Consider the following 25173-nt stretch of genomic DNA (forward strand, 5'->3'; position numbering starts at 1 on the left):
GTGTCAGAGTGGATAGATTCCATTTTTCATGTACAATCTCTATATACAGTCACATGCTTCCACCTCCTGAATTTTAGGAATGTAATGCTGATGTCAAAGTTGGCCAAGCTTCATTTAAAAGACATGAGACATGAGAAAGGCCTCAATAGTTCAGTTACAGTAACTCAACAACGTGAAATAGTTTCCATTACACTGAGGAGAATAAATCAAGCAGATTTAGACAATTCAATTTCTAGATTCTTTGGGCTAATTATAGTCACAAGACAGAAAGAACCTTCTAGCCAGGCTAGAAGAATAATTCAAGGAAGGGAAAAAACAAACAAACAAAACCCTCAATAGCTATTGATCAAAGTATTTTGCCAACACATGTGAAAGTAGAGGCACACACCTGAAGGCAGAGCATTTTCTAGTCCATGGTGACTGACAATTTCCCCAGTAATGCCGCTGCCTTTTAAAGCCCTGGCTTATTTGAGATCTCCTCTGCATTTAAAAAAAAAGAAGAAAGATAAACCACTCTGGTTCACAAGCCATCAAGGAGTTTGAGTTTTAAGCACTAGCTTTTCATTCTCCTTGTATGGCACCTTGCAATAAAAATGCCTCTTTCTGCCACTGCAACTCTCAGCTCCAGTGTCTGGCTTTCCTGTGCTGGGTGAGCAGACTCTAGTTTGGTTTGATAAACACTTCGTGGGTGGAGAGTCCCAGTGTGGTGAAGACAGCCTGGTATCTGTCTGAGATATTGGACACCCCCGTTAGTCCTTGGGTCATCTGAGTCATGGAAAAGAGGACTCCAAGCAAAGGTTGTCAGATCTGTGTTTGTGAGAAAATGGTATGGTGCTCAGATGACCAAATCCAATCCGGAGCTGGGTGAAAGTTTTGCAGTGAACTGTGTGAACCGGGCACTCCCGGGATATTCAAGGGTACCAGAGGGTTTGCTTATTTTGCATCATTGGGATGATGTGCAAAGCAGGCGGTGGCACAGCAACCTCCCCTGGCCCATGGTATCCAGTTGCTTCTCAGGCCGTATGAAACTATGACTATAGGCCAGAGAAGAACATACTTGGTTATATGGGAGGCATTACTTGGAAACTCAAAGTATCTTTCTGAGTTAGGGGGCAGATGATTCAATTGGGGATTACATGAAATGCTACATAAGATACATGTGTTGGGGCTCAGGATGTGTTACCCCAAAATATGACTGTAGATGACCAGAATATACCATCCCCAAAATATACCTCTTTGACATGTTGATTGTTTTGAGCTGGTTATTTTGAGAAGCTGCAGACACAGGTGTTGCTCTAATTGTTGCCCTTTTGAAAAGGAAATTTACACCTATAAGGGAAACTTTCATTAGTGAGGTTATTGGCACCAGGAAGAAAGCTGCTCCTAGGATGACTTTTATCACTTGAGAGGCTCTTTTCTTCACCATACCTTTCCTCCTCTCAGCCTCCCATCAATTGTCTCTACTACCCCTCAAAAGCACCCCAAGCTCCTATTCCTTTCTATAACTCAGGATGCCATATAAGTTTTGATCATCTCATCCTTCTTTAAATCTCATATTTTTGGGGCACTACCATGTGTATGTATGTACTTAAAATAGTTTCCTCCTATTAATGTACTTTATGTAAATTTAATTTGTAATCCAGCCAAAGAACCTAGGAGGATGGAAGGAAGCCATTTTTCCCTCCCCTACATGCATCTTATGCCAATGAAATGTAAGTTCTTATGTTCATTTGATTCCATTTATAAACACAAACTGATAAGGCCTGGAACTATTCAAGTTACAGATCTATAACAAATTATGAATTGCCGCAGTCCCCACCTCCCTCTTACTGTCTCTTAAGCAAAGGGAATAAACTATGTTGTGTATTTCTTCATATTGCCACCATGTCTTGGGAATTTTAGCCTCTGTGATAATGTTGTTTTGTTTAAGCTGCAAGATATGTGAGCAAATTAATCAGAGGAAAAAAAATGGCCCACATGGGTGCTTTCTTAACCATGTTGGCTTCTTGACCAAACACAGTTTTAAATTAGATAGTCTCTGAATCTTAGTTTACTTGTTGGAAAGTGTTGTTTAGGATTAACAAAACTATTTATTGTATTTGGTCCAAGGAAGAAAATGATGGAATCCTTGTTTTGTTTGTACACTGAGCCAATGTATTTCAGACTGAGGTATGCAGAGGATATGCATTTTTTTATAAAGTCTGGTTAGCATCCTGGGAAGAATCTGTTTGATATTTGTTTCCTGTCAAATATGTTGGTGCAATTTTGCTAAGAAACAGCCCACCAATGTCAGATTGGAATCAAAACAATAAGCAACTTTCCAAGGAGAGTCTTGGAATCATCTTACAACACCTAAAGTTTTGTGGTAAATCTTGTCTTAAAACAAAACAAAAGATTATTTCTTTTTAAAGTAAGGCATGAAAAATCTAATTGTCTGAGGCACACAGATTAAATAGTTCTCTAACTGATAACTTGGTTTACTTTCTTAGAAAAACATGCTGTTTTTCCTTTTTACCTCTTTTTTGAAGAGTCTAAGAATCCCTGAAAACTCAAGTACTCTCCCTGCTCCATCTGGTTCATCTGTACAGAGAGGTATACACAAGGTGTTGATTTAGCATTTTGCATAATAGCAAAAGGTTGGTGAAACTTTTGTAAATATAAATGTTTTATAAAGGACATTTATATGTTTTATTCATTACCTGTATCTATGTAATGAAATACTATATAGCCTTAACAAGAATGAATAAGATGCATATATACTGCTAGGAAATATGCTCCAAGAAATCCGGATAATAAAAAGAACAAGGAGCAAAATAATACATATATCTGCTACCATTGTGGTTTAAAAAGGAAGGGCTAATAAGTGATGCCTGTCTCTGGTGGCCTGGGGAAGAACTAGGGTATGGGGAAGGCAGAGGAGGAGAAACAATTTTTTTTGTTGTTATAATACAATCCTTTGTACTGTTTAAATGCTTAAGCATGTAGCAATATTTTGTATTTAAATTAAACAAATTATCATTGAAAATGTAACCCACATGTACTGCTTTGACCTTCCTCTAGTCTAAACACACATCTTTAAGCCCTGATTTGTTCTTTTATTTGAGTATAAGGAGAACACAGACCGTTCCAGGGAACTTAAAGATCATCTGGTCAAACTGCCTATTTCGTGGTTGAAGGTGCTTCTGCCCAGAGTGGAAGATACTTGCCTAGGATCACGCAACTTGTTAGTATCACAGTACAGAGTAGAGCCCCAGGCTTCTTAATTCTAGGGAAGTGCTCTTCTCACTCCATGGCCTTCTAGGAGAGAAATAAAGAGCCTTAGCTATAACAGTGACCTTCTCCTCCGTTCCTCATCCCTGGTTTTCTAAGGCTGGCATCTCTGCGTCTCGTGACCCTGCCTAGACTTTAGGCACCAACTACCTAGAATAACAAAACCACAAAATGTCCGAACTTGGGCCTTTTTTTTTTTTTTTTTTAAGACAGAGTCTCACTCTGTTGCCCAGGCTAGAGTGCAGTGGCATCAGCCTAGCTCACAGCAACCTCAGACTCCTGGGCTCAAGCAATTCTTCTGCCTCAGCCTCCAAAGTAGATGGGACTACAGGCATGTGCCACCATGCCTGGCTCATTTTTTCTACATATTTTTAGTTGTCCAGCTAATTTCTCTATTTTTAGTAGAGACGGGGGTCTCGCTCTTGCTCAGGCTGGTCTCGAACTCCTGAGCTCAAACAATCCTCTCACCTCGGCCTCCCAGAGTGCTAGGATTACAGGTGTGAGCCACTGTGCCCGGCCAACTTGGGCCTTTTTGATTTCAGATATGTGGATAGGCTCCAGGAAATCCAGGATCTATAATGATAAAGAGCTGACGACACTGGGGAGAGAAGTTCGGTTTTCCATGAGCTTCATTGCCAAGTAAGATGAAGTACACTTTTATACCTGGAAGAGACCTCAGAAGCCATCAAGTCTAACCCTGCTCAGATACACAAATGTCCTTGACGATAACCTGCTTTTCTTCCTTCTGGATGCTGGACAATCATCACCAACAACAGTAAAATTCACTTGGACATTTAGCTCTAGTTTAAAGCATTGGAGTGATTTTGGTTTCCTTTAGTTGAATTTTTAATAGTGCTTTTTTTTTTTAAATATTAGCCTGCCTTATATATTTTAAAAATAAAAGTATTAAGGAAATAGAGTCTTGGTTGAACAAAAGCCATAATTTATTTAACAAATACTTATACAGTGCTTACCATATGTGAAGCACTGTTCTAAATACTTTATAATGACTAAGTCATTGAATCCTCAGAACTACTCTATGCTGCTCTATGCTGCTACTCTAAGGCTGCTCTTATGCTCATTTCGCAAGCGAGGAAACTGAGGCACAAACAGATGGGCAAAACAGTTTAAATGATGGCACCAAAAATCATTCGCCCAGTAAGAGGCAGAACTAAGATCTAAACTCAAGCAGTCTAGATCCAGCATTTATGCTCTTAAATGCTATGTTTTCCTATCATGGATATGAAAAGAGTATTGTATTTTATTTCATAGAAGATGATCATCATCAGGTATTGCCACATACTGGCTTTAGGATTAAAACACAAATATCTATGCTTTTTCCTTTTTCTTTATTTTAGTTTTAATAAATATTATATCAAGTGTATATATATTTTTAGAGAATTACATGCATATTTAATTTGACCAATCTGATATAATCTCCTTTCATACTTCTGTTTGCATCAGTAAACATACTCAATTCTTACATTTTACTTGATTTTTTTATTGCAAAGGTAGCAAATTGGCAGCTGTGAATCAAATGGACTCACATATATGTTTTGGCTGATGTAATGTTTAAGAATTTATTTTTTTCTTTATTTTCTTTCTTTCATTGACAACATTTACAAATTAGGAAATTGACCATAAAAGTCTAGATTTTTGGCTTCTTTTTGAAAAGTCAGAAGCTGTAGCAAGCATTGGGCTTGCATTCAGGCCTGGAATTATTAGGTTGGATTGAGAAGTGGCTGACCTTTTAGATGGGGCTTCTGTTCTCCAGTTGGCTGTAGTTTTTACCAGTTTGCTTTTCTTTGCTTGATATCTGCATGCATTTGGGTTATGACAGTGAAATGAGATTATACACATACCTTTAGAGGCAGAGAAACAGATTACTTAGTGACTGAGGTTTAGAATGAGAGAGTTACTGGTGAATCAATGACAAGAGGTAACCTACGATAAGCAGGCAGTTGAAAGTTTTGTACCTAAGTGGTTGTAAAGGGATAGTCTGTAAATTTTTTAAAAAATCGTGGTAATGGCTAAATACCCATTGAATGCCGACTCAGTATATTGGCCTTCACTGGGCAGTGGGCAAGGGACCAGGTTGAGCTGGGTCCCTTGAGCTGGTCAACTAGAAAGTGGCACACATTGTTTGTACTTTCAGCTTTTTGGCCAGAATGGTTACATGACCTCCACTGACCACTGGGAGCCAGAGAATGCTACCATACCATGTACCTGGAAAGCCGAGAGCTGGGAGTATTCAGTGAACAGCATTTAGTACTACCATCTTTTTCTCTGAATAGCTTAAGAGGCAAAAGTTCTGTCAGAGTTTTTAGCAATTGCTTAAATGCCAAGAAGAATTATATCACTTAATCAACAGAGGTGATGTCATTTTAAGGTGCCTGCCAGGCTTTCTCTCTGCTATCTATGGCACGGCGCTCCACACTCACCCTGCTGAAGAGATGGGTCTCCCTTGTCATGCTGGCATTATGTCATTGGCTTTTCTCATTACTGATTGGACCAGGGATCAACACTTATTCCAGTGGATGTCTACCTGCTGGCTAGCCTGTAACCAAACATACTTTCTGAGGTCACAGGGTTGTCAAACGGATGTATGCCTATGAACTAAATGGTCCTACAGAGTTGGGCCTAGGGTAGGCATTTTGGGCTGTGTTCACACTTTTAATCAATCCAAGAAGGCCTGTCTAGGGACAGTAGCGAATGATCAGAGAAGCTGAAGATTATATGTGGTCCTAGAGAGAGAGAGAGAGAGAAAGAGAGAGAGAGAGGAGCCTTCTTCTATCTTCAGTGGTTCCCTAGATCCCAGCTCCTATTCCCAGGAGATTCAGTTCTGCTTCATTTTTGTGAGATTGCTTTATAACCTTACAATAAATACTCATTTTATTTGAGCTACTTTATTATACATACGAATGAATTGAGAAGCCTAGCCATTCTGCCTTTACTGAGGTCATCATCCCCTAAGCCAGATCTATGAAGAAATTCTGGGACTCATGCTAGGGTGTACAGTTGGGGACTAACAGGAAAAAACTCACTATAAACCTAAATTAAAACTTTATTTTCTCATTTTCTGTATTCTTGATGCTCAGGCATTTTGGGCCTCACAGATCTGGGTGATACTGCCTCCTCTCCTAGAGTTAAATAATTCCTAGAGATAGCAAACAACTTGCCTGGGAGGGTGTCTTTCATATGCACACTAATGAATCCAAAGCCCATTGAGGCCCTCACACCCCAGGCCACTATTCCCCTGCCCTACTCACTGCAGGGCAAGATGCCTGACAATTCTGGACAGTCCCTATACCCCTGGGCCTGCAGAAATTATTCAACTAGACAATCCTGTACCTGCTAGGCCTGTCTACTTGCCTTGCCTGTTCCCTCCCACAGAAACCACAATGAGGGGTCCTGTCCTGCTTCGCTCCACTCCTTCTGCCTTGCTCCTCTTGTGGCTCCGCCTGAGTTGCCTGCTGCACCTCCTGGTGCTAGGGAACTGTGAGTGGAAAAACTTGGTCCTTCATGGTAGTCATTTTCACATCCACACATCTCACCATATCTGATCAAAACAAACCCCAGCTAAATTTGAAAACAAAATCTCTCTCTGTTTTCTTCTCGGCCTCAATGTTTGGGCGTCTATTGGGTTACTTGTCTGAAGAGCAAGGACCCTCTGTTCTGGGTGGTAGTCCTCTTGGATATCTAAGTTATGAGCTGTCTACTGGCATAGAAAGTATCTGACAGAGTGAAGTAAGTACTTTTATCCGCCTGCTTTAAATCTATATTTATGATTACAATGAATTATCCTTTCGAAGCATATTTTTATGCAAAAAGTCAGTACTAATTGTGGTAGGCAGAGCTTGAAAACACATAGACACATTCTTCCTCTTTCCTCTAGACACTGTGCAGACCAAGATCCTTTGATTATGACAAAAAAACAATGACCTCAATTCTGTCAGAATTAAATTAAATTACTGATATTAAAGTTCTCCTGTTAGGGCTTTAAGTGGAGTCTGGGACACGAGTAGTGGATAGTGTTTGGCTTAGAGACACAGAAATGCCTGAATTATGTTTTGATGTACCTCCCTAGGGAAGATGCGCTGCACAATTCTCCTTTCTCTACGTACCCATGTGTGTAATAAGCTGGTATTCAAGCACATAGCATGTTTGTTGAAAATATTCACCTCCCAGCCCCCAAACCTCATGGTAGGAGAGGGGTTGGTAAAACAACACTTACCCCTCCACCCCAATGTAAGAATAGAAAGCATATCCCAGCAGTCTTGGGTTCCAGACACAAAAAGATTTTTTTTCCTGGTACAGGAAAAATGGGCTATAGAAGCTCGATTTGCTAGGTAAGAAAACCTCATGTATGTTACCAGGTATATTTGTTGGAGTTTAGTCATGAAAACAAAAGTACATTAAATATTTCCAGCAGAAATGAATTTAATATTGAGAGTTGAGATTACAGAGAAGTGTAGAAAGCTACTATTGAAGCCACAGCCACTGCACAGCCCCCAAACGGAAGAATGAGAGAGAAGTATGGAGTCTGAGGTAGCTGGTGGCTACTAGTCTGCCACCAGCATTTTTACAGCAAGAATACATTCTTTTGCATATCACTTGTGTGCCTCTCCTTTGTTATCTGTACTAGAACGCTGACGGGGTGGGACCATGAGAAATGTAGTTCCCAGGCTTCCAGCCCTGTGATACCAGAATAGAGTATAAAAGGGGCAAGAGTGATGCTGAGTAGTAAAAAAAAAAAAAAAAAAAAATCTGCCACAACATTTTTTATCAGGACATTACAATGCCCTATCACTCAAGGACTAAAGGGCTAAAGATTTAAAATGCAGACACAAAGACCTACCCTGGTTCAAGCGGAGGGAATACAGACTCCATCTCTGGAAGATAGGAAACCTGAAGAATTTGTGAAAATATTTTCAAATGATCGTGGTATTATAACTATTTTTAAAACTTATTAAGGCTTTCTCTGTGGACTTATATATAGGTGATTTTCACAAATGTTCCATGTAAGCTTAGTAGCTACTGGATTAAAGGACAGACTTCTTAAATACTTCAGGACATGGGCTATAATCCCAAATCCTGGTTCTTCCACTGTACTTTCTTGGCCATGTTATATAGCATCTCCTTTTTCATGGGTTATTGTTAGGATTAAAGAACATATGCTTAGTAAAGGTAACAATCAATAAAGTTGATTGTATAGAATATAGTAAACTCTCTACCACAGTAAAAGGGTACCTGCCTCCTTTTCAAATATACATGGAACAAATTTGTGAAAGGTAACAATAAAAAATTTTTAAATTCCTAAATACAAAAAATGTCAAAAAAGAGCAATTCTACCTATTAGAAGTACGTATGTATATGCATATATGTATATACATATGCACAGAGTGCATATAACAAAGTGTTATAACACTTTGAGTGAATATAACAAAAATAACATGACAAACCTAAGACTAAAATATTGGTTATTTGATTAAATGGAAATAGGATTTTCAAACCTATTAAAAAATTCAGATTGCCTCCCAAAGTAAAACACAACTCTAATCTGTATTTATGGGACTATCCACAAAATAAGACTTAAAAAGATGATGATTCAGATGAGATAGTAACACATAAAAATGTAAATAAACAAAAAGTGTCATAATCAACTTTATTGATTATGTTATTTAGAGCTATTGACATCTTTTCTAGTTTTTCCCACTTGATTTTTCTAGGTTTGACATGGGTGTGTCGATCTATTATTATTAGTCTTTCTTCATTCATCTCCTCTAGTTTCTGCTTTATAAAGTAGTAGCTATATTATTTTATGAATATGTAATAGGGAAAATGGCCTGAAAAAGGGTAAAAATGTTTTTTTTTTCTTTAAAACCTCCCCCACTCCTTTCGGGAATTAAAACCTGCATCCCTGACTTAGGTCAGTGGTTGGGAGGGGCAGGGGAGCATCCTTTTTGGAAATTAAAACTTGCATCCCTGCCCCAGGCCAGTAGTCAGGAAGAATAGGGAGTGTCCTTTGTTCTTTGTACCACAGGAGTGGCTCAAGGGAATTGTCTGGGTGGAGGTCATGAGGAGGTCATGAGATTGTCTTAGCCTTGATGGGGTGAATCAGAACCATCAACTCTAGTTGAACAGCAAGAGCCTGAAGCTGAAAACCTCCCCTTTAAAAGCTCTATATGCCTGCTCAGAGGCAGGACATTGGTACTTTAAGATGGGAGTCCACCAGTCTCCTCATTTGCTGGGAAATTAATAAATTTCTCTTTCGTTCTCCTCAAACTCCTTGCCCCATTCTTCTGATGTGGCCTCAGGGACAAGTGCTGAGCTTTCAGTAACATATAGTTATCAATAACATTTTTATTATGCATTTTAGACTTACGTATTGTAAAGAGTACTTATCTTCATCTCATTTCATAATTTTTGGTGTAAATTATGCCTTGTCTGATATCAAGATTGTGATTGGATCTACACAAAGAAATAAAAAATGGTAAAAATTAAAGTAAATATAACATGTATCTTTTCTTATTTTAATCACTCTAAAAGATAATTGACTATTTTTAAAAAGTAGTAGCAATGTATCGTGTATATACAATATATAAATGTTTATTTTTTACTTTTTATTTATTTATTTATTTATTTTTTGAGACAGAGTCTTGCTTTGTTGTCTTGGCTAGAGTGCCATGGCATCATCTTACCTTACTGCAACCTCAAACTCCTGGGCTCAAGCAACCCTCCTGCCTCAACCTCCTAAGTAGTTGGTACTACAGGTGCATGCCACCACACCAGGCTAATTTTTCTATTTTTTATAGAGATGGGGTCTTGCTCCTGCTCAGGCTGGTCTCGAATTCCTGGCTCAAGCAATCCTCCCACCTTATCCTCCCAAAGTGCTAGCATTACAGGTGTGAGCCACTGTGCCCAGCACATAAATGTTTATTCAACTCATTTTAATATTTGTTTATTGGGAAAGCCTGTCAAAATTTGTTGTGACTCAAGATCACTATTTAGCATACTACTCACTCAGCCACTCACCAACCATCCACCAAAACAACAAAAAACTTCCAGTGGTTTTTACATTAAAAAAATTCTGTCTATAAAGAAACTTGTTGTGCGAATACTTATGGAGGAGATTTATTGTGGTTCAGTTTCTAAGGATAACTTACTGCCTTCTAATTCTAACATTCTTTATGCCTTTTTCTAGAGAAAGAAAAGAGCTAAATTGCCCAGTTTGATTCATAGCAGAATTCTTCATTTGCTTATAACCATTTTTTCAATAGTGCCCTTAGATTTATGGTATCCATTGTCTACTTTCTTTTCATTTCTCCCAAAATTCCAGTTCTGTTTTTTATAAAATGAGGTTTCTTTTGTGAGGGATTGAGAGAGAGAGATAGAGATAAAGAGGAAGGAAAGAGAAGGGGAAGAGAAAGCTTTTATCATAGCATCAAAAACCTTTTATTATATAATTTTTCTTGTTTGGGGGCAGAAATGAATTTGTAAAAAAAAAAAGCCCAAGAATTTCATAGTTTCTTACAGATGTTCATGGATCTTTTTCTGTGCGTATAAATGGACTATTATACTTCTAGGTTAAACCAAATATTTAACTCAGTTTTCATATGTTTCTGTGTTGGACGGTGGGTGAAAATAGTCTGCCACAAAAATTTTGTGGTGCTCAGTAAATATAAATTTGATACAACCAGAAGTGATGTAATGTGGTAGTTCAGAGACCCCATTCAACTTAGACCCCAACTGCCTCAGCAGAAATGAGCAGTTCTCACGCTTTCTATGCATCCCGTAAACCTCCACAGACTTCTTACAGCCTGTGGTGATCACCATCAAAATAGAAAGTGAGACAAAGATTTTTTTAAAATTCTATTTATTTTTGTTCTTATTATCATTACTAAACAGTATCTAGAGGACTGTTATTCCACTGTGTTTTTTGGTACCTAAGACAAAATACGATTACCGAAATAGTCCTGGAGTTCTCATTAGTGGGAAGACTTAGCTCACTCAATTCATACCCTAAAGATTTCTCTTGCTTCTCCCAGGTAATGGATCAAAAGTTTACATCTTTTCTTCCCACTACTAGAAGAAATCCTTTCCTGTACTTTTTGAAGACAAGATCCTTAGTGTGACAAATAACAATAAAGACTGAGAAAGTTATATCTACAGCTGTTTTTTTATTATTTTTTTATTTTTATTGTTTTTCTTTGCCGCCGTGCCGCCCGCGGAGGAGGCAGGCGGCCCCAGTTATGCGCGAGCCGATGCTCTGGTGCTGCAGCCTGACCCCCGCGCCACGCGGAGGCAGATCTAAAGCTATTTATGATCAAGTTTATAGCTTCTCCCAATTCTCTATATTTCAGTTATTAAATGGTGGCTGAGATTGTAGAATATGGCCATTATTTATTTTAACACAAAATGCTGTCCCTAAAATATATTTCTTTTTTTTTCCAGCTCAGGTGTTTCTGATCTAAAATATATTTCTAAAATGTAATTGGAACAAATAATAATTCAGTAGATTGTCTTTTAGAAATTTAATCTGCCTTCCACAACAAAGAGATATTTTCATTGGCTTCCCAAAAGAGCCAAGCACAGCTAATAGGTATTATGCATTTTTGTTTTTAAATAAATATTTTATTAAATATATAAGAGAGAGAGAGAAAAGAGTACAAATTATAAGCTGATGTAACCAACACTCAGGTCAGGAAATAGAACACTAATTCAGCAACTCAGAAGTTCCACTTTTGCGTCTTTCAGCGATTATTTCCACCAAGTTAACCACAATATTGATTTGTATCACCACAAATTTATTTTTACAAATTTTTGACTTACATATAAATGGAATCATACTGTATATACCATTTTGTGCCTGGCTTGTTTAGCTCATCACCATGTTTGTGAGATTGATTCATGCTGTTGTATGTAGCTGTAGTTTATGTAATATTAATTTTCATTACAGCATAGTATTCCATTGTATATGAATATATTGTCATTTATTCATACATTCAACTATTGATACTATCCACTTCTGATCTATCTAACTATATCCACCAATCATCTATCTTATCCTGGATAGAATTTGCTGTGTAATGTTGAATAAAAGTGGTGATAGTGAGCGATCTTTTCTCATTCATTCTCAAAATCTGGGAAAAGTTTTCAGTATTTCACATTTGTGTATGATTTTTCCTATAGTTTTTTATAAATGTTTTTGTCAGTTTAAGAAAATTCCTTTCTTTTATGAATTTTAATTTTTTGGTAAATATTCTATATTCTAGAATATCTTTTGTTCCTAATTTGCCTATAGGTTTATTTTTTTCCCCTGTGATCTTGCAGTTTATCAAATGTTTTCTTGCATCTATTGAGCTCTACAGTAATGTTCCCTGTCTCATTCCTGATATGTGTTGTTGGTCTCTTCAAATAATTGACTATTTCAATTGATTTTTTATTGTGCATATGTTTTCTAGTTCATTTATTTTTATCCCTTTCTATTTGTTTATTATTTTTACTGTATACCCATTCTCTTATCTTTGTTTTACCATTTCTTGGGTTTAATTTGGTATCTTTTTCTAACTTTTTGAGATAAATACCCAAACAATTAATTTTCAGATGTTTCTTTCTCCTAATATGAATTTAAGTTACAAATTTCTTGCTAAACACAGTAATAGCTAAATTATGTCTCAAATGTTATATTTCATTATAATTCAGTTCATAATATTTTAATATATATTTTTATTAACTTTGACTTATTATTTAGAAGTGTTTGCTTAATTTCCAGACATATAAGAATTTTATATTAATCTTCTAGTTATTTACTTCTACTTTTATTTCACTGTGATCAAGTAATATATTTGAATTGCTGGAGTCCTTTTAGATTTGTTGAACTTGGCTTTTTGGCCCTGCATATGGTCTGTTTTTGTAAATATTCCACGTACACTTGCCAAAGTTATATATTCTGTCATCCTTTGGTGCCTTTTAACAAAACAATTTTGTTTTGTTAATTGTGTTCCTTAGATTATCAATGCCTTACTGATTTTCTGTTGTTTTATCATTTGTGAAAAAGTGTCAAATTCTTTCACCTTAAGTATGAATTTGTATATTCTTTTTTAATCAGTCAATTTTATATTTTCTGAAGCTATATTATTAGGTCTGTAGAAATTTGGATTTTTACATCTTCCTGGTAGATGGACCCTTTTATTATTATGAAAGAATCCTTTTCATCTCTAGGAATGTTTCTTGCCTTAAAGTAGATCATATCTGACATTAGTGTATCAAAACCAACCTTCTTTTGAGACACATTTACATAGTATATCTTTCTATGACCTTTTTGTATATAAAGTATGCTTCTTTCTCATAAGCAACATATAGTTAAGTTTTCTTAAAAAACATTTTTGAAGTCTAACAATCTTTATTTTTTTGTTTGTTTTTTATAGATAGGTCTCCCTATGCTGTGTTACCCATGTTGGACCGGAACTCCTGGCCTCAGGTGATCCTCCCACCTCAGCCTTCCAAAGTGTTGGGATTATAGGCATGAGCCACCGCTTCCAGCTGACAATCTTTATCTTTTTTTTTTCAAGACACCCTCTACTATTTCTAATTCTTTACCTTTTAATTAGTGTATTTAGACCATTTACAGTTTAATGTATTTGGTGATATATTTAGCTTTAACTCCATAATATTAATATTTGTGTTTTATTTGTCTCACTTGTTTTATGTTGCTTTTTCTCTCCCTCTTCCATTGACCAAGGATCTCAGGCTGAGTTCTCTAGAAACAGAGCCTGAGATAGGAATATGGATGCACACGATTTATCAAAGGAGTGCTTTCAGAAGAAAGGGAGTGAAGGAAGCAGGATAAGGCAGGGCAAAGAGCTAAGCCAAGATGTGGTCTCAGGTGAAGGTTGGCTTCAGCCTGACTCCCTGGGGAACTCTAGAGCTTAAATTGTGCCACAGAGGCTGTCCAACCTTTTGGCAAGGGTGCCAGCTTTTTTTTTTTTCCTTCTCTTGTCAGTCATTCATTGCCTTTGACTGGCTGTTGGAGTTGGGAGCATAACCTTCCGGGGAAGCTGGTTCCTTTTTGGCTTAAGGCAATTCTCCAGATAAGGGAAACTGTGAGCCATTAGCAGCTAATACTCAGAGCAGCTGGAGTGCAGATGTACCAGCCAGCCATAGGGCATCTGGGTAGGGCACCATCTGTGTTCATTATATCTAGTAATTTTATTTAAAATTCCACTTTTTTTCTATTTATAAAGCTGCTGATTCTATATTATTTTACTTTTGGTGCTTTTAGTGATTACTGTAAAGATTACAAGGTGTTTCCTTGGCTTATTAGGGTCTAATACTACTTTGTCTAATGTGGTAGCTGCTAGACACATGTGGCCATGCGTACATGAAATGTGGCTAGTTTGAGTTGAGATTTGCTGTTAATACAAGATACATGGCTGGGCACAATGGCTCATGCCTTTTAACAAAACAATGATATAATTCCAGCACTTTGGGAGGCTGAGGCAGGTAGGTCACTTCAGGCCAGGAGTTTGTTTGAGACCAGCCTGGACAACGCTGTAAGACCCTCATCTCTATAAAGAATTAAAAATAAATTAACTGGACATGGTGGCCTGTGCCTGTCGTCCTGCCAGGTTTTAGTCTGAGACTGTTGGTTCTTGGGATGCCCATGGTGTAAGAATGACCAGACATGCCAAAGTTAGGCAAGCACGAAAATGAGGTTTATTGAGGAGAGAAAGATAGGATTATAGGGCAAGAGGAAGATATAGAGCAAGACAGAGCATGGTATATATGCCACAGATGACAACTGGACCCATTGTCACAGCATAACAGGCAAAAGGAAGGGCAAAGAGAGAGAGAGCTTGGCTGTGGTCTGCATCTTATTTTATAATGCCTGGACAGAGACCTCCCTCGTGGTTCAGAGGTCACCATGGAACCACTTGGATTGGACAGTTGGGAGCCACATGACCTGAGCCTTAACTACTCATGTGGGTTCTAGGTCACGTTCCCATCTTTATGTAACCCATGTGGCTTGGCCCCTGGGCTAGAGAGTCCTCTGCATTCTTTTGCACCTGGCACACCAAGTTCTGATTGGGAGATTCATAGGGTATTCCCTCCTTCCCCAGGTATGAAGAATTAGGGTTGGGCAGGAGCAAGATGGGGGCAACAGCACCCACTTTCATCCCTAGGAGACCCGGAATCCCTCACTATCTACTTAACAGTCCTACCTATTCAGGAGAGACTGAGGCAGGAGGATCACTTGAACCCAGGAGTTTCAGGTTGCAATGAGCTATGATTGTGCCACTCACTGCACTCTAGCTTGGGCGACAGACCACTATGCTATCTCTTAAAAAAAAAGAGAGACACACTTAGTTTCAAAGATTGAGTACAACAAACTACATAAAATTTCACATTAATTTTTATATTGATTACATGTTGAAATGATCATAATTTTTGTTAAACTAAATATATTAAAATCTACTTCATTTATTTCATTTTACTTTTTCTAATGTGACTACTAGGACATTTAAAATTACACATGTGGCTTGCACTGTACTTCAATGGGACAAAACTGTCTAAACTGGAAATTACTTTCCAACCAATGCTACAACCTTTCAAATCCTTTTACTTTCTCTCACATTCCGCTATTGCTGCATGCATTTTTATTTATATATTTTGTACACTCCATACGTATCATCATTATTTTTATATGCTAAGTTATCATTTACATTTGCCCACATTTTTATTCATTTTTATTTACCTTTCTATTGGTCTCCATTAATTTGTGTTACTCTTCCTGGAATTATTTTCTTCTGCTTTTAGTCCTGCCTAAAAGGACTACTTTTAATATTTACTTTATTTTGGGTCTTCTGTTGATAAATTCTCTCATTTTTTGTTGGTCTGAAAATAATTTCACTTATTTTTTTTTCTAAATAAGGTATTCAAAGCTTCATATCTTTTATTTGTTTTTACCTCCATGTATGTGGGAAAAGAAGGAAGTGTCAATTGACATCTTGTGCCTTGATAAACTTAAAAAACTCAGAACATTTTAGAAAACAATGATGCCAATTTAAGTGCCATTACCAGGGCAAGTTATTATATAAGGCAATCAATCAGAATTACTGTTGTAAAAACCACAAGAGGGTTTCAGTACAGGTCTAATTACTCGTTGCACAAAAATCCAATTATTGAGTCACCAAGGATTGCCAAGGAAAAAAGGAAGAAAGGAATTTTTAATAGGACAGATATCTTGCTGGGAGAATAGAAGCTGCTTCAAATCCATCTCTCCAACTATGGGATATCACGGCTTTTAAAGGAGGGGCCACGTGCCTTGGGGCAGGTCATGGTGTGTCTCACAATTGCCTACATGTGTTGGGGGCAGGTTGGGGGGGATGGTGGATCTTGGCATCAGGAAATTTTCCCTGGGGCCTTCAGAATCTCAACTCCTTTGTCTTTAGAAAATCCATCATTTTAGGGCGGGAGTGGTGGTTTATGTCTATAATCCCCGCACTTTGGGAGTCTGAGGTGGGAGGATCACCTGAGCCAGGAGTTCCAATCCATCATTTCTGGGAAACAACTCAAAGGGTCAAGTAGTTAGTTAATGGAGAGGATTATAAAAAACATATAAGGTTCATGGAGCTGGTTATGTTACAAGCATTTTAGAGATTAAGTGTTATTTTTACAGTGTATAACCATTTCTGAAATCCAGCTATTTTATAAAGTTCCTTTGTGTGAATTAATTTTACATGGACACTCTGGACATTATGATACAAAATAATAGCTGCTTTTCTATAGCTTCAATGAAAGAGGATATTTCTTTTTTTTTCTTTATTTTACCTTGCTGATATTGCTTTTCCAACATTAAAAGGTCCTACAGTTTCAAGGCTAAGTGTTACCATTTTAGTAAATGGCACCAAGAAATATCAATGCTTATCTGAGTACATAAAAACTTACAGTAAGAAAAGGAAAAGAATAGTAAAATATTTTAACCAAAGACTATGGAATATGTAATTAGATCAAGAATATGACCTAATCTGGGGCAATGAAACATGAGTATAAGGCTTCTATCATTAATCTGGGAAAAAATTTCCCTTCAGAATATTCTTTATTTCCTCTTGAAATTTGTAACTGCTCCTGGTACCTTGCAAAGCTGAGAAGTTACATTGTGGAGAGATGCAACATATCTGGATTCTTGATAACACCAGTGAAGTGCTTAATCAACTGAGCATGAAGACTACCCTACCTGTTAGGCAAATAAAAGAGAAATAAAAGATATCCTTCTTCTTTAAAGCTGGCTTGAGGGGATTCTATTACTGGTTCAAATATCCAGTGGGATAACATTATAAGGAAAAGGGAAAAACAAACAAAGAAAAAAAGGAAACCCAGCAAAACAATTAGCAAGGGGAACAGACACACTAACAAATAAATCAAACCCTATTCTGAGCTAAACATGGGTTCAGTGCACACTGAAGCATGTGGAAATTTAAAAGTAGGGATGAATAACTGAATTAAAATGATATCAATTTATTGGTAGAAACGTCAACATATATACAAGTCCCACTTAATATCCTGTTTATAGCATTTGTTTTAGTAAGAAAAATAGTTGAGGGAATTTGTTCTATTGGTGCGTTAGAATAGAAAAAACACATGACTTATGGGAATTCATTTATTAATTCAACACCAGGCAGTCTCTCTGTGTCCTAGACATTGAAGTTCTAAGAAAATAAATGGAGCATGGCTCCCTCATTCAAGAAGTTTCAGACCCAGGATCAGAATCAGAGTTTCAGGTCAGAATTTTCTCCTAAGACACACAAAAAGCATTCGCCTCTGAAAGCCACACTGTTTGGTGGCTTCCTTGAATTAATATCATCTTGTATTACAAATTAATATGTAAGTTTGGATAAGAATGTCTTAGTCTGTTGCAAATGTGTAATGTTTGGTCTGGATTGAACTAAGGTGATGTTTTGATTTATTTAAAAAAGGAGTTGCCAACTTTTACTACTTATGGTGTTTGAATGGGTAATTTGTTTTCTGGGCATTGAATCAGATTTTTTTTTTTCAGTTTTTATTGCTTGTATAGGATTACAAATTTGTTTTCAAACTGACACTTTATGAATTATTTTTCTTATTAATGTTTTCTCAAACTTCTACAGTAGCATATGGGCCAAAACAAATTTCAACCTTTAAAGAAGTAAGGTCAAAAGTTCTACAAAACACTAAAGGAATTGTAGTGTGTTATGAAATATATAAACTAATTTTTGAGATTCTAAAAGTTAAGGTTTTGGGCTATAGATCATAATTTATCAACTTATTTCAGTATTTAGATTCATGTGTCAGAGACAGATAAATGAAAAGGTTCTCATTTGAGCACATAAAAAACTATGTTCTAGGATTTTTTAATTCACTTCCTATAATGAGATAATGTGTTTCATCATGATAGTGTTTCCTTTTCTGCATATCCAGAAGGTGTCACTGGGGGATATTCAGAAAAGAATCAAACAGTGCTGTGTCCGGAAGCCGCTTTGGCCAGTTCTACCCTCCTCACCCCGGTGTTTCCATTCCAGATGTTTACTGGTATAGCTGATACTTTCTCTTCATTTTTTTCCCTATAGAAAAATTCCACTGTACTCTGGGGGTGTATATGCCATTCAGAAAATCCTGTGAAAATCATGAAGTACATATGCACACAAATGTTTTTGTAAAATTTCAGTGGTACCCAGTTATGAGCTGCTTTTACAAGGTTATAGTCCAGTTTTTGATATGGTGCATACAATTTATATCAATTAGGAGTTACTATAAATTATTAATAAGTGAATCATCCATGCATTTGGAAAATATTTACTGAGGAAGCTACATGCACTGCTTTAGCGAGGAATATCATGGTGAGGAAGAAAAGAGTCCCTGATTTTACATTCTGGTGAGAGAGAGAGAGTGAGAGAGGGCAACCACAGGCAGATAAAACAAAGGAATAGATGATATAATATTAGGTAAATGCAATGCAGAAGGAGCAAAGTAGGATAAGAGAATAGAGAGTGGCAGGGCTTGCTATGAATAAAAGCACGTCAAAATAAAACATGCAAAAGTATGAGTTTCCTTAAGGATTTTTAAACTATAATTTCTAAAGTTTTATTATAATTTCTTTGATCGATAATCTTGGGAACATATGATGTAGGAGTAAAAATAATTCTTGCTAGAATTTTATTCAGCAAAATTTTATGGAAAATGCAGTGATCTCTTGCTAGAAAAGTCTGGTTAGCTTGTTGTCTTTTTGGCTTCTGTAGAGTTAGAGAGCATTTAAAAGCTGGAAGAGACCTGGTTTCCACAAGTGAAAACAAATGGAAACTGGTGCTAGAAGCATATTATCTTCCCACAGACATTTTGAGAAAGGCAAGGTAGTTAGGTTTTATTTAATGCAAATGTGCTGTGGCTAATTTTCCATCTGAATGCATATTTGACAGTGGTCTTACATACATACACAGAAGTGCACCATTAGTATATTTAACCCAGATGACACAGAACCCTGTGTGGCCATGGAGACCATGTTGCCTTTGGAAGTGGCAGAAGCAGAGAGGAAATCCATGGCAAATCCTTCCATAGTAATAATGTTCCCTGTTCTTTTGGCCACAGAAGAAGTATTTGCAACTATATTTCTCTGCAACTTCAGGAAGTGGTGTGTGTTCTCTTATTACCGCACAGTCTCTGAAATATTACAAAATTTTTCACTTTTTATGTCATGCCAATTGGAAAAAAATAATTTTTGATGGAAAAACCACTGCCTAAGCCATTGCCAAAAGTGATGCAAATGAAACCTGAATGATTTAAAATTCTTACTAAAGTAAATGTCTATAGACTTGATCCTAGTCATTCTTTTACTAATTAATCTAAAGGAAGGATTTTCTTTTTCAATCATAGCAAGGAGCATATTCCTTTTAAAACTTATAATGCATTTTTTAGAATGTCCTCAATGGTGGCCAACTTTTGCCCTTTGAAAAAAAGAGGATACTTTTTTTTAAAAAAAGGAAACAAACAAAAATTATTGGAAACTAAATTTGGGAAAGAGGGTATGATCAAGTAGGTAATTAAAAAAAAAAAAAAAACAAAAAAACAAGAAGAGATTGTAAAATAAAGTGGCTGACTTTATGGTGCAGCTGGAGCCCCTGAGAAGAGTCCTGAAATATTTCAGACAATGCAAGTTTATTGGAATAGTCCCTGAGGGAACCCTTTAAAAGATGACATTTAGTGGAGTGCAAACATTTGATAAATATTACCATCATCCCTCAAGTAAAGGAAGGGGACGTGAAATAAAATAAATTTACCATGGTTCCCTGGGAAAAAATGTGAGAATGGAGGCAATATTCCTAACCAGGGTGTTAGGAAAAGTATAATGGCAAAGATGGCTTAGATTTTGCTCTTACAAGATTTAGATGTGCTGTAAAGAAATTGTCTTCCATCTCATGGACAGAAACAGAAGCAGGGAAATTCAAGGTGTATGTGTGAGATACGATGCAGATCAATTTGACGGAAGTAATGTTTTCATGTAGAAAAGAAGTATGCAATAGGGATCATGAGTTATATTGGGGTTAAATTTGGATTTGAGTGCCAAGCTAAGGAGCTCCAATTTATATAATGGCCAATGGAGAGTCTCTGAAGGTTTTTGATTAGAATCATGATGTAGAGAAATGACATTAGGAATGTTCATTTGGTTGCAGAATGGATTGGAGAGAGGAGCAGACTGGAAAAAGGGAGGCTAGGTGTGGGCCTCCATTAGAATGGTAGAAAAGATGTGAGATAAAAAGAATCTGCCTTGAGATGGCCACCATGCGCTGTTGAATGAGAAGGCACAATGAAAATGCAAGTTTCTCACTCCAAAAATATCAGAATATTCAACCAAAGCAAAAAATACATATTGGCATAATGCATCAGGAAATATGCAATATTTTAGTAAATTTTCCTATAATTTATTTATGTAGTAGGAAAAAAAGTAGGATAATATTAATTCTGCTATTAGACAACCAAAGCAGAGACTTCAAAAATACAAGTGTCTTAGTATGCCCCAAATATTCTTTGTAAAAAACCATTAAAATTTTTATCTTGTATTTTATTATTGGAGATCTTCTTTTTTACCAGATTCTAATGACAGTCTCTTAACTAGTACTTATTACTAGTTGCAAGGCACCATGTTCAAAGTCGTGAAAGTGAAAAGGGGAATCATAGGTAGACACTGCCTTTTGGGAGTGAACTATCTAGAAGGCGGAGTTGACCTATATTTGGATTAGAAGAATACAAAGGCTAAGATGCTTGTTCCTGTTAGAGATAAGATGCTAAACAGGTGGGAGAAATCATATTTATCTCTTCAGGGAAGGCTTGCTGGAGAAATAGCACTTGAGCCTGGCCTGGAAGAATGCATAAGATTGGCCATGGAGATCTAGAAAGGGGAAGAATTATGCTATGTATTATTCCTTTTTATTTATTTTTTCACAAAAGGTGCAAAAATTCTGGAAATATTTCTTTTTCTTTTTCTTTTTCTTTTACATAGAGCTGTGGTTCAGAAGGAAAATGGAAATATTCTGGTAGAAAAAATAAACATCTTTCTCTTTTTTGGCTTGTACAAGTATGTCATTACATTTTATTACACTGGGAGTATTGCTTTAATAAAGATAAAAATTTAAGTAAATTTTGAATACAGTTTGTACTACCAAGAGAAGGAATCAAAAGTCTTTTAAAATATAAAAGAAAAATGAAATCATATGTCTCCTGAAGCAGTAACAAAGTATAGTGGCTAAAACCATGAACTTTGGAGACAAACTGCCTGGGTTCAAATCTTAACTTCAAACTTTACCAGCTGTGTGGCTTTGGGTAAATGACAGAACTTCTTTGCTGTGTCTTAGTTTCCTTGTCTATAAAAGGGGCATTAGAGTAGTATTTACCTTGTAAATTGTTTTGAGATTATGTACATACACAAACACACACACACACACACACACACACATATAAGGGGCTGGGATTTTGATTTTACCCTACTTACAAGCTAATAGATTAGACCATTACTGTTTCATAGATGTTGGCAGAATACATGAGACCTCTGCATCACAAACAAAGGATTTCATTATTGATGGTACAACAGGCAGCGCGACCATCAGGTTTGCATCAGTTCCCTTGTCCCCCACATCCCAGGGGGATGATTCAGAGGATCCAGATACATGTTATGTACACAGTGGGTTTGTGTTGCAAAGTACCCTGAGCTTGGGAAATCCACATCTTTTATAGCAGGAAGTAAGCAGGCCTGCCTCTTGTTCCAAAGGGAGACATTACCTCATTCTTCAGGGTTACCTGCTGCAAATACATCCCTGAGAATTGGTGAGGAATGCTCAAGGCCTTGCACTGTTGTCATACCTAGAGAGACTTATTGGGGCAGAAGAGACCCATAAAGGACCATCTCCTTCAACAATGTAAAGCACCTAATGTAAAGTGCAAATTAAGTGCTCTCGGTGACACTATTATCTTTACTGTGAATTATTCTACATATTATAAAATGCATGTTTTAAAAGCATAACTGTCATGAAATAATCAAACCTTAGTTTAATTTAAGGTTTAAATATTGTAATATTTAGTATATATTTAAGTAAAAAGAATAACAGAGAAATGTGTTTCATATTAACACATATTTCTTGGATATATACCTGAACAAATTTGAAACTTTGTTTTTGATCAGTAGCACTTAACTGCTTGGGTCCATTAATCAATTTGACAGAAGTTTAAACACTCTGTCAATGTTTTCTTAATTAACCCAAAGTATAACAATTAGAATATAAAAAATGATCCTAATTAATCTCATCACGGCTTTCTGTGAGGGAGTTAGAGTCTGTTACCACCATTTATACAGAGCAAATTATGTCTGGGTTGTATTTTTCTTTTTTTGATTACCATGTCGCTTAAGCCTTAAAGTTTTTGGAACATTTCACAAATGGCTTGCACAAATGTAGAAACAAAATATTATCAAGAGCTCTTTCCCATCTTGCAAGATGGTGGGTGAAAAAGTTGAGAAGCCAGATGCTAAAGAGAAGAAACATGAAGCCAAGAAGGCTGATGCCGGTGGCAAAGGGAAAAAGGCTAACCTCAAGACTAAAAAGGTTAAGAAGGGGAAGCCCCACTGCAGCCGAAATCCTGTTCTCGTCAGAGGAATCAGCAGATACTCCCGATCTGCCATGTACTCTAGGAAGGCCATGTACAAGCGGAAATACTCAGTGGCTAACTCCAAGGTTGAAAAGAAAAAGAAGGAGAAGGTCCTCGCCACTGTTACAAAACCAATTGGTGGTGACAAGAATGGTGGCACTCGGGTGGTTAAACTTTGCAAAATGCCTACATATTATCCAACCGAAGATGTGCCTCGAAAGCTGTTAAGCCATGGCAAAAAACCCTTTAGCCAACATGTGTGGAGACTGCGAGCTAGCATCACTCCTGGGACCATCCTCATCATCCTCACTGGATTCTACAGAGGCAAGAGGGTGGTTTTCCTGAAGCAACTGGGCAGTGGCTTGTTACTTGTGACAGGACCTCTGTCCCTCAATCGAGTTCCTCTGCAAAGGACACACCAGAAATTTGTCATCGCCACCTCCACAAAAATTGATATCAGCAATGTGAAAATCCCTAAGCATCTCACTGATGCTTACTTCCAGAAGAAGCAGCTGCAGAAGCCCCGACACCAGGAGGGTGAGATCTTTGACACAGAAAAAGAGAAATACGAGATTACAGAACAGCGCAAAGTGGATTAGAAAGCTGTGGACTCCCAAATTTTACTGAAAATCAAGGCTGTTCCTCAGCTCCAGGGTATCTGCGATCTCTGTTTGCTCTGACAAATGGAATTTATCCTCACAGATTGGTATTCTAAATTTTTGCAAAGAACCTAATTAAATAACTGAAAGATTTTAAAAAATATTATCAAGAAAAAAATTTTTGTTTTACTAGAGTAGATAAGACATTCCCAACAAATATCTGGCAAGGAAAAGAGTTAGGGAGCACTTAGGTAGAAGGAAAGACAATGGAAAAATAGCAAAAGTAGACAATACAGTACTGGTGAAGAAATAATTTTGGAATGTTGGGTGTTTTGGTCATTAAATTCCAGAAAGAAATAATACTGGGGAGATTCTTGACAGAAAAGAAAGCTCAAAGTTAAGAACTGTGACTAAGAAAGGCTATTAAAGTGGTTTTCCTTTGAACTTGATTTTTTTTAAAAGAGATTTTGAGAGGAAAGGGAAAGACTATTTGCACAAACTCTCATGAAAAATGATAATATTAGGAATAAATATAAATTTTGATTACGATTTCATTTCAGAAAAAAAGGATTGAGGAAGTGTATATGGCAGATCAGAAGAGACTGTTTGACCACATGAGTAACTTAAATTGTGTTAAGGACATTTTGCATCTGGTTTGCTCTCTGGTTTCAGCTCTTTCCTGTGGTTAAATTTAAGTGGCTTCTATGTGGTCTGTACCACACTACATTTCAAACTGACTCATCATTAATAACACTTTTTGGAAGCCTTGCACTGGAACTTGAAATCCCAAGAAATGTGCCCAGATTCAGAATTTAAGTCTTCCTGACTGAGCTATAAAAGACTGTGAATGTAATGTCAGCAGATTTTTTTTTTAATGAAAGAGAACTGCAAATTGAATTTCTGGGATTCCATTATGTAACTGAATAAAAACTCCTTTTACTGTTTTCATTAACACTTGGGAGGTATAATAAACACCAAACTAAACAACTAAATGTGTAAACCAAACTTGAAAAGCAAAAATAAACAAGCAAAACTACATCAAACTAAAAAGCTTCTGCATAGCCAAGTAAACAATAAAATGAAAAGGCAGCCTATAGATTAGGAAAGAGTATTTGTGAACCATGTATCTGATAAA

General features: G+C 36.8%; 1 protein-coding gene across 1 annotated transcript; it reads left to right on the forward strand.

Annotated features, from left to right (window-relative positions):
- The first annotated feature begins 23288 nt into the window (after positions 1-23288).
- Positions 23289-24063, forward strand: LOC123641416 (60S ribosomal protein L6-like). The gene has a single exon (XM_045556166.1). It carries the CDS (start codon positions 23289-23291, stop codon positions 24036-24038), a length of 750 nt encoding a protein of 249 aa, XP_045412122.1. The 3' UTR covers positions 24039-24063.
- Positions 24064-25173: the final 1110 nt, after the last annotated feature.

This window comes from Lemur catta, chromosome 1 (genome assembly GCF_020740605.2).
Source record: "Lemur catta isolate mLemCat1 chromosome 1, mLemCat1.pri, whole genome shotgun sequence".
Lineage (NCBI taxonomy): Eukaryota > Metazoa > Chordata > Mammalia > Primates > Lemuridae > Lemur > Lemur catta.

What these genes read in the sequence shown, in the direction of transcription:
- LOC123641416 (XM_045556166.1), top strand. Translation starts at nt 23,289, where the DNA reads ATGGTGGGTGAAAAAGTTGAGAAGCCAGATGCTAAAGAGAAGAAACAT.